This window comes from Emys orbicularis, chromosome 16 (genome assembly GCF_028017835.1).
Source record: "Emys orbicularis isolate rEmyOrb1 chromosome 16, rEmyOrb1.hap1, whole genome shotgun sequence".
Classification (NCBI taxonomy): Eukaryota; Metazoa; Chordata; order Testudines; family Emydidae; genus Emys; species Emys orbicularis.
Genome location: NC_088698.1, coordinates 8,801,002 through 8,813,720, shown reverse-complemented (window position 1 = coordinate 8,813,720; position 12,719 = coordinate 8,801,002). Strand labels below are relative to the sequence as shown.

General features: G+C 45.9%; 1 protein-coding gene across 1 annotated transcript in view; it reads right to left on the bottom strand.

Annotated features, from left to right (window-relative positions):
• RNFT2 (ring finger protein, transmembrane 2) overlaps positions 1–12,514 on the bottom strand; it is a 29,891-nt gene extending 17,377 nt beyond the window's left edge. Inside the window, exons 1-5 of the mRNA XM_065417903.1 lie at positions 12,432–12,514; positions 8,572–9,050; positions 7,330–7,406; positions 5,670–5,770; positions 2,014–2,167 (exon numbers count right to left, since the gene is read on the bottom strand). Of these exons, the coding sequence (XP_065273975.1) occupies positions 2,014–2,167; positions 5,670–5,770; positions 7,330–7,406; positions 8,572–9,050; positions 12,432–12,514 (894 nt within the window). The remainder of the gene's footprint in view (positions 1–2,013; positions 2,168–5,669; positions 5,771–7,329; positions 7,407–8,571; positions 9,051–12,431) is intronic.
• Positions 12,515–12,719: the final 205 nt, after the last annotated feature.

Below are 12,719 nucleotides of genomic sequence, written 5' to 3'. Positions count from 1 at the left end.
TGATCTTACCAGCCTCCCACTGTAGCTGCAAATAAAGACCCAGTCTCTTTCTTCTCCCCCGACAAGGATTAATGAGTACTTGGGATAGCTCTCAGACAAGCAAGCAAAGGCTGTGAACCTTTTCCAGTGCAGCAATTTATCTTGGGATGACTATTCGCATCACTTTTTTTGCAAGCTGGATTATGCTCTGACCCAGCACATTAATCTCCCAAAATAAAATAATAACAATAATAGAGAAAAAAAAAAAAAGAACTGGACAATTGCCAGAGATCAATTAATAACCATCTCAAGTACCCCTGGTGTGCAGGAACAAACAGCTCAACTCCCCTGCCACCCATGTTATTTGTAAGCATAACTATTCCCGCTTTAAAAATTCCCTTTAAGTGCTTTGCCTGAGACTTTCAGTGAGGGATGATGATAGTAATATCTTGCATTTCTATTGTGTCTTTCATTCCAAAGGCAACCAAAAGTTAACCGATCCACAAGCTCTACTTACCACATCCACCACTGGTGATGGTTCGGGGGTGGGGGCAAGGAGAACATGACAGCTCTAATCGTGAACAGGCACTTTACACAACAGTTTAGGACAGGAAGTGAAAAACATCATACACTGAGACCTGGTCTACACACAGTTTCAGTATCGATGGAACAGTTTCAGTTAGGGATGCAATTTTCTACTGAAATAGTTAAATAGGTACCGCTCCTACTTTGGGTGCAAAGGTGCCGATATAGCTTTTTCCCCTTCCCGTACAAGAATAAGCTATACCATACAAGGCACCTTCACACCCATATAACTGCATCCACACAGGAAGGAGGTGGTGTACTGCTTCAACCTGTACGCAGACAAACCTTTAGGGTGATATAAAGTAATTATTTAAGCTGGAACATTCCCAGAACACCTGGGTTAACACATCTATTCTTGTAAAACAATAAAATAAAAAGAGCGTTACAGGTCTGCAGTGAACACAAGAGCTCAGAACCAGAGTTTCACATCTCATCCAAGAATCACAGCAGCATAATGGACCCTGAACATGCTGGGGGACTGGATAAGTACTGACTCGGAAGGAAAAATGCCAGCATCTCTGAAGATCAGCCCCTTGGGGGTCTCAGGTTCAGTGCCCAAAATTAGAAACCACTTATTTTAAACAAACATTCACCTGCCATAAGAACTCAGATGCAACAGCACTGGGAGCCTGCATGCACATCAGGAAACCAAGTCCATCAAATGAAATGGATTCTAAACATGAAGTGACCCTGGCTTGTTTAGTTTCATTGTACACAGTGAGTGATGCTAGAATTCAGGTTAAAAAAAAGATTGGTGAGGGAAGGAAGAGAGATTGTATCAATTAATAAGTATACATATCAGAAAAATTACTACCAGCTCTACAGTCGGTCAAAAAAATAACCCAGGAAAATTGGTGCAAAAATTTTACCAAAACTTTCCGTGATTTTTTCTTCCCTAACATCACATTTTCATCAACATTTTGGTATTTGAAAATTTTTGACCAGTTCTACTACATACATGGTAAATCAGATTTCTAAAATTCCATTTAAATAATCTAAGGTGTTATCAGTTACACAGATAAGGATGCTTGTCTTCCACAAAGCATACAATTTTTATCACTTTAATCCACTGTTTTTCCAGCGGAAGGAGGGGAGGCGGGCGGTTTGTTCACAAAAGGCTAGATAGTGCAAACTGCCCACAGCCTGTAGCAAAGTGTTTCACTCTCACCCATTGTTGTTGGCTATAGCCCCACCTCCCCCCTTCCCTTTTTGGGGCAATATGCAGTTCTGGGAGGGAGGGAGCCAGCAGCCCCCACCCTACCTTGAACATGGGAGTGAAAATCTGTCGGGTCCTTACACAAATCATGCAAGGGGTTTGGGAAATGGAGGCTCCCTTTCCTTTGCACACCCAGGCAAGAACCAAGCAGAATCTGTATCTAACCTCAGAGGCATGGTTTTATTGGGTGGCTCCCATCAGACAAGGACCAGGAAGAAAGCGGAGTCCTTTACCTTTGACTTGACAGCCAGAATGATTTTAGGCAGGGCAACGACCAGGCATTTCAAAGAGATGGTGAGATACTTCAGTACGAAGTCCGTGATCCCCGCAGTCCACATCAAGTCAAAGAAATCCAGACTCTCCAGGTTGGGTTTCAGAAATATCAGGCTGAAAAGCAGGACAGCAAGACCCAAACATTAACGAATGGCCCATCATCTGCCCTTCATCAAAGCTCCAGTACAAAGAATGGGCCCAGGGACTCCACCAAACATGAGCACAGGTTCTTTAGATCAAGTGTAACAGGAGCAAGGTCAGCAGGTTAGTCCCTTCCGGACTTTGACCCATGCCTGCTCTTATCCAGCCCCACTGAGGTCAATGGCTTCAGACTTGCCCATTTTCAGTAAAGGGAACACAGTCATCCACAAAGCCTACGGTGGAAGTTAACCCCTGCACTCCAGGCCAATAAAAGAAACTTCCCTCCAGGGGGGTGTTCCCAATATCAACAGCTCTGATCCCCAAGTTTTCCCACTCAATCCTATTCCTGAAGGAAAAGCCACCTACATCTCTCCATCTTTACCACTGGGGAATGATCTGAAACATGCACGCCACTGCAGTTCAGAGCCGCGCTGGGGTAGTTGCCACTCCTCAGTAGGAACAGCACAGGCCAATTCAAGAGCACCATGCGTGTAGACCAGTCTTGAAACCCCACAAAAACACATTCTGGCAAAGGCAGAACTACTGCAGGGGCAGCATTCTCCACAGCACTAAGCTAGCTGGGAACACAGGGCAGGCATGCGACAAGGGCAGCACCGCATTAGGCACAGCAGAATGCTCAGGGCCATTCAGCATGGGGTAATTGCACTGAGACAGTGGCTCACAAACTTTTGAGGCCAACTAAGAGCTGGGCTCTGTGAATCAGCATCGCCTATTGAAGTGCACGTATTCCAAACCTATAGAAAGGGGAATCCAAGCTCGGTCATGGATTCCAGCAAACACAAATTAGTGGGAGGTGGACAGCAGTGACCCAGCAGGGCTCAGCACGCAGACCCTGCAGCTGCAAAGGATCCACGGGCAGCGGAAACCAGCATGGTTCTGCTGCAGAGAGACAGAAGGCTGGATTCCGGGGGACCTTGCAAGGCGTACATGCCCCACGTGAGGCATTCAGCCCAGCAGCTCACACTGAACAGGAAGGAGCAGGGCATGGGTGCGGTAGGGTCAGAGTATCCGCTGCGGCACCATGCTCCGATTAACCCCTGCATCTGCATTAGGGAATGTGCAAGTCTACTTCAGCCATGGGCTAGAACAGCCTTCAGAGAGCAGCAGAAAGATGCCTCTTTTTTTCTCCTTAGGTAGGAGGAGCCTAGAGTACCAGTACTTCAGGAAACCACTGCATGGGGTACCAATTAAATCAGGTCCTTCCTCAGCAGTCACAAGGGGCTTCTTGTCACTATTACTGTCCACCAAGCTCTCTCGTGTGAAAAGCAAAAACTTAACAAAAAGAAAAACCCGAAACAAAAAGCCTGAGCATGAAATTAAAAAATACTCACAACTCTGGCACAGCGCAACAGGTAAAATTAAACCCTAAAAACAGAAACAAAATCAGAGACTTAAATATGATTGTGAGCTAGGAAAATAAATACACAAAAACAACAGCAAAATCAGGAAATGAAAAATAACTGAAAGGAACAAAAAGCAAATGGTGATTTCTAACCTCCCAAGCCTGTGCAAGACTCTGGGCCCCAGTGCTGCCAGGGTCTCCGCACAGACAGACCTCTCCATCCACACGGAGCACTGCTGAAGTCAGGGGGATTCTGCATGGAGCTGCTTGGCGGATCAGGCCTTGGTGTGGAACTCTCTGTCAGCCTTTGCAATATATTTAACGCTTTCGCATCAACTCACCACTCCCCAAACAAAGGGGCACAATGTTCCTGTTTTGCTGGAACCCTTTGAACTAACCTGCCCCTCTCCCAGCCCAACTTTGCTGTTCCTTTCCAAATCTGCCTGGACTCATCAGCTCCCCCAGACCCCCATCTCACATTCCAGCTCCCCCACATCCCCATCATCATCCTCATCAGCTCCCCCACACCCCATCTCACCCCCCTGCTCCTCAGAGCCTCCCAGCAGTCTCCTTCCTGACTTCTGTTTCCCGGCTGCCCACTATGGCAGCCTTTCCAGCACATTCTCCCAACTTGTTCCACTCCAACCCAATCCTTCCCTCCAGAGCCTCTGAACTGCAACTTTCCCTCACACGTCCCGTCACTCATCTGCTTCCAGTCTGATTCATACTACAGCTGCCCCTTCACTCCAAACACCCAGGCAGAATCCCAGATGAGAGTCACATTTTTTAAAATAAAATAATTCAGAGTGTTGGGGTCAAATGAAACTCATTTTTCTCCAAGCAACAGTTAAAGACACAGGTATTTCTAATAACTGCTAATGATAAATTTGGTTTAATAATGCAAATTCAGATGGGTGCCACAGTTCTGAGCATACAATCGTTCTACCATTCAATATGCATTTTTTCCAGGGAAGAGATGGTTCTATTACTGCTGCCTCATCAAAATTAAAAATGGAAAGGCTCTACCTGTGATGTCATCTAAGCTATTATTGCTCATCTGATGCAAGACTGTTCAATACTATTCATATTCCAATGATTTCTTGAATATATACAGTTCCAAGTCTCAATCAGTGGGACTCCCACAACTTCCCTTGGGAAATTATTCCACAGGAGAACAGATCTCACTTTCAGACCAATTTTCCTAACATTTGGCCTAAATTTGCCTTTGCATCATTTCACCCCATCTATCCTGGTTACACTCGCTTAGGGTACGTCTACACTTATCGGAGGGTCCGGCGGCAGGCAATCGATGTTCTGGGATCGATCCCGGAAGTGCTCGCTGTCGACGCCGGTACTCCAGCTCGGCGAGAGGAGTACGTGGCATCGACGGGGGAGCCTGCCTGCCGCGTCTGGACCCGCGGTAAGTTCGGACTAAGGTACTTCGAATTCAGCTACGTTATTAACGTAGCTGAATTTGCGTACCTTAGTCTGAAGTGGGGGCTTAGTGGGGACCAGGCCTTAGCCTAACTCCAATAGCTTCATGGCATTTAATTCTTCCTTTATCATTCTAATAAGAGATTGAGTCTATGAGTCTATAATATGAGTCTATGAGTCTATGAGTAATAAGAGATTGACCCCAACCAAAACCCTGGATGTTTACACCCCTCAGCTTCAGAAAAGTTGATCTCCATAACTAAATTTGGAGACTGGCCCCTATTTGCACCAGATCCAAACACCCCCAAATGCTGGGAACATTTGGCTCTGGATCCAAATCTAAACATTACTACTCAAGTCCGTCTTTAGTAACAGAATGAAAGCCTGATACACAGCAATGGAAAAAAGCCATTGTGGGAAGGGAAAACAAAGGTCAGTATTCTCATCTGGTTCCAGCACCCTGGCTCTCTATATCTCAATTACACCATGATAGAAAATCCCAGCTTCCATGGGCAAAAAGTAACCCGCATGTTTTTCCTCCATTTACTGTAGCAGAGATGGCAGATTCCATGGAACTACACTTGCATCTCACAAAAGTGTGAGAGAAGGTGGGCAACCTCTTTTCCACCCTGGCAATTACTACCTGTTTCCACCAGGTAGGATTTACCACATGCCCACCTGTTGTATAGCTGCTGGGAGCTGAAAGTGTAAAGCAAGTATAAGGTATTCCCCAGGAGGAAAGCCAGGATCCAGAAGACAATCAGCACCGACCTCTTCTCCTGAGCACAAACAAGAGGCAGACAAGACAGATTCAAAAGTCTAAAGGGAACATGCATATTGTGCACCAAGCCTTTAACTGCTGAAAAATGTGAGACCAACCCAGGGGACAGACACACACTTCTAAGCATTCAGTAATTAGTTATTTACATGGGAGTGAGACATAAAAATAGGCAGCAAGGTACAGACATAGATAAACAGGACCAGAATCTGCTCTCATTTACTTTGTCAAGCAGAGTTACTCCACTGAAATCAAGAGAATTACACTGGCAGAAAGGGAGAGTCAGACCCACATACCCCAGTTTTCAAAGGTGGGTGCCTCAACAGGACATCCAAATCCTACATGCTTACACTCAGCTTGATAAGTAGGAGCAGATATGCTGTACTATAGGTTTGAGCTTCCATAGGCAGGATCTGGATGGTCTTATCAGGGGACACATTTGATAACTGGACCTATCACATCTAAACATGTAGCTTTAAAAAACAAAAAAAATCACCTAGACTCTTTTAGACCATCATCATATCTAGAACATACTGCATAGAGCATAAATGGACAGTGTTTGGATGCAGGGAGGTTTCAGAGCATGTGATTTATAATCAAGAAACAACTGAACAAAATGAAAGAACCAACAGTAGCTTAAATTCTACATCTGTGAAGATGGGAATGAATGACACGATATTAGATCCTAAACTCAGCACGTGTGAAGGTGTGAAGGTTACCTCTTCTGAGCCTTGGACCAGCGTAATTTTGAGAAGAAAATTCCACATTTGGGAGGGAAAATGAGAAAGAATTTTTTGGGCAGGTTTATTTAGTAAAAATGTGGGTCTTTGAAGCTGTTCAGAGGAATGCTAGATTGAGTCTTCAAGCAACTGGATTAATGGGCAGGGTAAGGTTAGGCAGTCAAATGTGCAAGACAGATAATTAATACCTAGTTGTGCAATTTATCCCATCAGTCTGCATTTTGTCACATTTATTTCATTACCATGTGTGCATAATTATATATTTATGCCACTCACATATCATCTATATGATAATGCAGCCCCAACCCGGCACTGCAATGCTGTTGAGATATCCCAATAAGACTATAAACCATGATACCTGAAGAAGCCAATTGGTTTATTTAAGATGTAGCCAGAACACCAAGCATATTAAGAAGTAATACTTCTATAGTATCTTTCATCTGAAAATCTCCAAGCTCTCTGTAAGCGTTAATGAATTAAGCCTCACTGCACCCTGGCGAAAGGGGCATTATCACTTCCATTGTTACATATAGGGAAACTGGGGCACAGAGCTGCTGCTTGAAGTTGCACTGCAAGTCAGTGGCAGGGCCAGGAATAGAAACCAGTTCTGATTTTTCATTCTCTAACCACTGTACCAGGCTTCCTGCAAGACAGGGAAGCTGTGTGGGGCAGGGAAGGAACAGAGTATTCAGATATGCAAAGAAATCTGTGCACATTCATTGTTTCATGCACAAAGTGCAAGACAAGATCTGGCATCAGCATTATTTTGCATATTAAGAGCAATGTCTCAGAACACCATAGAGCAAGATACTGTACTCACCTTCAAAGAGACCTGTTCTCGGAGAGTTGAATTAGCATATGCAAATGTGCTGGCCATACCAATGCACACAGCAATCCCTGCAAGGAAAGACACCCGTCAAACGGCTGTTGCGCCGGGGAGGGAGTATTCACATTGTTAAATTATTTTATAGTCAACATTTTAGGTTTAAAACAAACCAACCCAACACCTGTAATTGCTGGATAGAGTGGGGGATGCTAACACACTGACCACTAAGCTCTGGAGAGCGGGGTTCAGATCACAAACCAAATTAATGTGAATGCATCATGGCCATTTCCAGGGCGTATTTGCCCAGAAGCACAAGCTGCCACACAGTTTGATACAATACTGAAGAAACGGCAGCCTCTGTTCATGAGAGACCCAGGAACACAATAGCAAAGGTACTGCAGGGCATGGCTGAGTTGCACGAACAGAGCTAGGAAAGGAGGGAAAACTGGAATAGCAGCTGGCTCTGCAGATCAAGACTGAGGTGCGCTGGCAAAGCTGTGTTGTGACCCAGGGCTGAGGGGTGCCGCAGGCAAGGATTGATGTGCGGGGGGGCGGCACTTGCACATTATGGCTTCCTCTAGCTAGCGATATCAGTGTCCATAAAGACAAATATTCACCAGACAGTTACATACTCCATCTACAAATGAACGTTTAAAAGGAGGATTGTAGTCTGAGATTTTTCAAGGCCCCTAAGGGATTTGGATGCCCAATTCCCATTCAAATTAAAGGAAATTGGGTGCCTGAATCCTTTAGGCAGCTTTGAAAAATCTCAGTTGTAAAGTGTAACTACCATCCTTCCAGCCAAGTACGATTCGAATCCCTTCCGAGACTTTCAGTGCCACACAAGAGCTGACCAGCAGAGGCTGCTATAAGTATTCCCATCCCACCTCTGCCCTGGAGAGCTGAGTGAGGATTCTTCCCAGCGTTCTCAGCCCCTGGTGGAGAGACCAAGGCAAGGAACAGAACAAGAGTCTGCCACATGGCAGGACAGGACATCAAACATGGGCGTCACTCAACTGTAATGGCTAGTAATGAAATTAAAGGGGAAGAAAAGGCAGGATGCCCAAAGACAGGTAGCTTCACCCCTGTCCGCCTAGGTCCCCTTTGCCCACTGAATTTGCTACCTCTAAGAATTCTTACAGAGATGAACACAGTGGACACTGCGGCAGGACCCAGCTGCTGAACCACCCTCTCTCAACCTGGGAACCAAATGAAGATGGCGAGTTGGCTGCTTACCAAGCTTATGCTGGAAACAAACTTTAGCCAGGAGTATCAGGATGAAGGGAAGCCCCTTCTGGAGCCAGCAGATCACCGCCTTCAGCTCCGAGAGGGCAGGCGCAGGAGTCCCAGGCTGGTCTTCAGGATTGTCTTCTGCGTGTCCATGGCGGTCTCCACTAGCCATGTGCAGCAAAGAGGATCCCCGATGGTGGCCATGGTGATAGTGATGGGGCTGCTGCCGGTGGTGGAACGGAGCTCCTTCTGTTCGGCTGGCCCCTTCTTCCCTTGGGGCTGGCATCTGAATGAACACATCCCCGCCTCCTGCTGAGGAACCCAGGACCAAACCTGACTGGAACGGGGTAGTTGGGATGGTACCAGATGGGATGCCTGCCAGCCCTGAGAAAAGCTGCTGCGGTGAGGGTGTTTCGGCCTTCAAACCTTCGAAAACTCCACCTTCATCCACGCTGGCCTCAGAACTGACCGTCTGACTCCGGCTTCTGCAATGGGGAGAGAGATCCCACAGTGGGAGCCATCAAACAACCGGCTGTGCACTGAGAAAAGCATCCTCCTGATTCTCCAGAACACCAAGGCTGGATTTGATTCACCTTGGCATGGCTGGAGTCATTAGGCAGTTCAATTGTGCTGGTCAAATAGTGTTGCTTTCCCCCATCCCCCAATGGGCCATAAAGTTCCTGAGCTCCTCGCTGGCTTTTTAAATCAGAGTTGGAGGGTTCCCAAAAACAGCCCAGTTACAGGCCAATTTAAAACTCTACATCATCTCTAAAATGGTTTTGATGGTAAACACGTCGTGTATGCAAAACACCGTGTGCAGTGGTGTACATTTTTTTATTGGTATGCATCTGGGATGGCCACACTACTCAGGAGTGAATTAACTGTGTCATCCCAAATAAATGACCTAACAGCTCCAGTTGCCAGGCTCTTCCCACTTTATTTAATGGTGGCCAACTGCCATCCTGGCACTGTCTGGAGGGAAAGCCAAATGATAACAACATGGGGTAAAACAGCCAGAAAGAGCTACTTCCCTGTCACATGACCCAACAGGGGATTTAAGGGAAGAGAATGCCCACCTGCATTTGTTTTGGTGTTACACATGAATTTTGTGTTTCGCTGATAAATTATGCCCGGAGGCAAGGGTCTGAAACAGACTTGGGCACAGCATTCGTTCCTTCCTGTGCTGGGGAGACAGCCCACCGGCCTACAGAGAGTTTCCAAGAAGAGGTTCAGGAATCTCATTATTTCTTCCTAATGCCACATGCCCAGGGAAAATATGCTCTGTTGGTCTGTACTCAGTGGCATGGCTCTATAGTGAATGTATGGAAGGTCTGACCCCATGTGGCAGTGGGAACAGAGGGGACAATTCCCAAAGCAAGTCGCTAGCCAAGAAAATGCCCAGTGCAAAGTAAACACTTGTTAACACTGAGAGAGAGAAAAGAATAAATACAAAGATCAGCAATAGGTCGAACCCACAAATAGACACTCAGTGCAGCGCTACAGTCTCTCCGGATCCTAATCCCTGGAAGCCTCCAACTTTAGAAACAGTGATCACGAGCTGAGATTACACAGATACATACACAGTGCCCGCACCTTCCCGTAGCCCATCTCCCCCCCGAGCCCATAACCCTCCCTAGACCTCTTACTCGGCACACAGCTTTGCATTTCAACTTGCTCTGGAACCAGCTCCAACTCCCTCTTGGGCACTTCCCCACTAAGCAAGCTCTAAACAAGGCTTTTCATAGTCACACCCCACTCCCAGAGTCTCTGTGCAGGCACCCGCAAGGAATCAAAGCAACCAGATACTGTACCATTTTCTATGGTTCAGAATTAACCAGATACATACTGGATGACACACTTAATGCCACGAATCAGGGTTGGACACAGAAGCTACACCAGTAGCAATTCTGTATTTATCTCCAAAACCATAAACATAGACAATATAACATACCTGGGGCAGCTCCATATGCCAATCAAATACACTGATGTTGTTTGGAACAATGCTGTTAGGATACATGACTATTCCTCCAGCAGGGAAGAGGTTAACTAGCCACATAGTTAAAAAGGGATACTGTGAAGGTAAACACTATGGATGAAATCTTGGTTCTGCTGAAGTCAATAGGAGCTTTGCCATTGACTTCAATGGGGCCAGTATTTCACCATATATATTTTTTTAAATAACCCTTGCCCATGTTAGTGATAATACTTTATTGTATTAAAAATGAAAGAGTTTTTAGAGTCCAGTTTACTTTTTGCATTTGATAATGATACAATTCCTGAATTTGTACAGCCCCTTTCATCCTAATCAATCCCAAAGTGCTTTACACATTTTTTACTGACTGGGGACAAGCCTCAGCTCATGTCAGAAGGTCCATGCAACATCCTATGAACCACTCAGCTCCCAAAACCTCTGTTCCAGAGCTCAGCCCACACACCAGACTACATGCCAGGTAGCATCATGGGAAGTGTGAGGTGACAAAACTAGAGGTTGGCTAAGAACATACAAACAATTTAACAGAAATACATGGCCTGTCTCTTTTGCACTAACACGAAGAGTTACACTCCTGTCAGAATTTGACCAGAAGACCAGACTTAACCTGCTCTTGTGAAAAGTGTTATGGAATAATTAATGATCACAAGTGGTCAGTATCTTTTGCTTCACATTTCACTTGACAGACATTTCCCTCAACTCCACAGAAAAAGGAGACTAGTTAGTTTCACTTTTGTTTCTGATTAATTTCATTTCCCCATTCTCATGCACTAGCCCAAGAAAAATTTAACACTGAAAACCACCACCACAACAAACCTGTGTTCACTGAAGCTATAAAAAAAATTAAAAATAGAGTAGGCATACCTTTATCTATTCATGTACAAAGGGATAAATCCTGGTTTACAGAAGGTCTCAGGGACCATCCAAAATCTTCATAAAATTTGGGGTTGTGCTAACCAGGAGTTTCAGTCTACTGAAGCACCTAAGCTCCAGTGAGCTGCAGTTAAGTTCTTGAGGAGTTCCACAAGAACATCAAGAACATAGCTGTAGAGGACCTCCACTCCTGCAGAGTTCACTTCCAAATCTTCAGCATTAGGATCCCCACAGGACAACAGCCTGAAGTTCTCCTATGGAGTTTAGAAGTTCCACAAAAGTAGAGCCTCAGTCAGTACAATCTTGAGGGACAGAACTCTGACTTATCTGAAGTTTGGTTATCAGGAGTTTAAGCTAGGCTGAATTTGAAAAATGTTTAACTGTATATGTACAAAACTAAATGTTGGGCCTAAACTATGTTCACTGTGTCTCTTTAATAAACAAACTGTAGGAACCGTGGTGTAGGATTTGCCATAGTGGATTGGCCCACTGGGTCATCAGATCAGATATTCTGCACTGGGTCACGACAAATGGTTTCACTTCAGCTACCTCCTAATGCGTGCAGCAAGCTTTGCCATGTTACAGATAATGGAAAATATTCCTTCTTTAACCCTGTAGCTCAGGGGTTGGCAACCTGGAGGGCTGGGCCAGTTTGTCTACCTGCCGCATCCGCAGGTTCAGCTGATCGCGGCTCCCACTGGCCGCGGTTTGCCACTCCAGGCCAATGGGGGTGGCGGGAAGCGGCGGCCAGCACATCCCTCGGCCCGCGCTGCTTCCCGCAGCCCCCATTGGCCTGGGACGGCGAACCGCGGCCAGTGGGAGCCGCGATCGGCCGAACCTGCGGACACAGCAGGTAAACAAACCGGCCCGGCCCGCCAGGGTGCCGACCCCTGCTGTAGCTTTTACCTTCCAAAAAAGGATATGAAATACACCAAACAAATTAATCAGAATATTGCCTGTTGGAGGGGAATGTGGAAGAAACGTGGGAGGAAAGAAGACTTACCTTTCCGGAGGAAGGCTATCAGTGTTGCTGCTGTGCCGTCTCTGCATTTTCCTTAACACCTTGAAACACAGCACACTCAACATTAACGTTGCAGATCAGCAATCCCCAGGGGGACTAGTAACAAAGGCCCAGAGGGTCGGAGAGCTGTGACACCCATTCACCCAGTGACATGGTTGGCAAAAATCACCTGCTTCTCTGAACAGTGGTTCAGGAGTGTATCAGTTTTTTTAGCACACTAGCAAAAAAAAAAAACCACAACTCTTGAAAGGTTTTCCGCTGACATTTGGT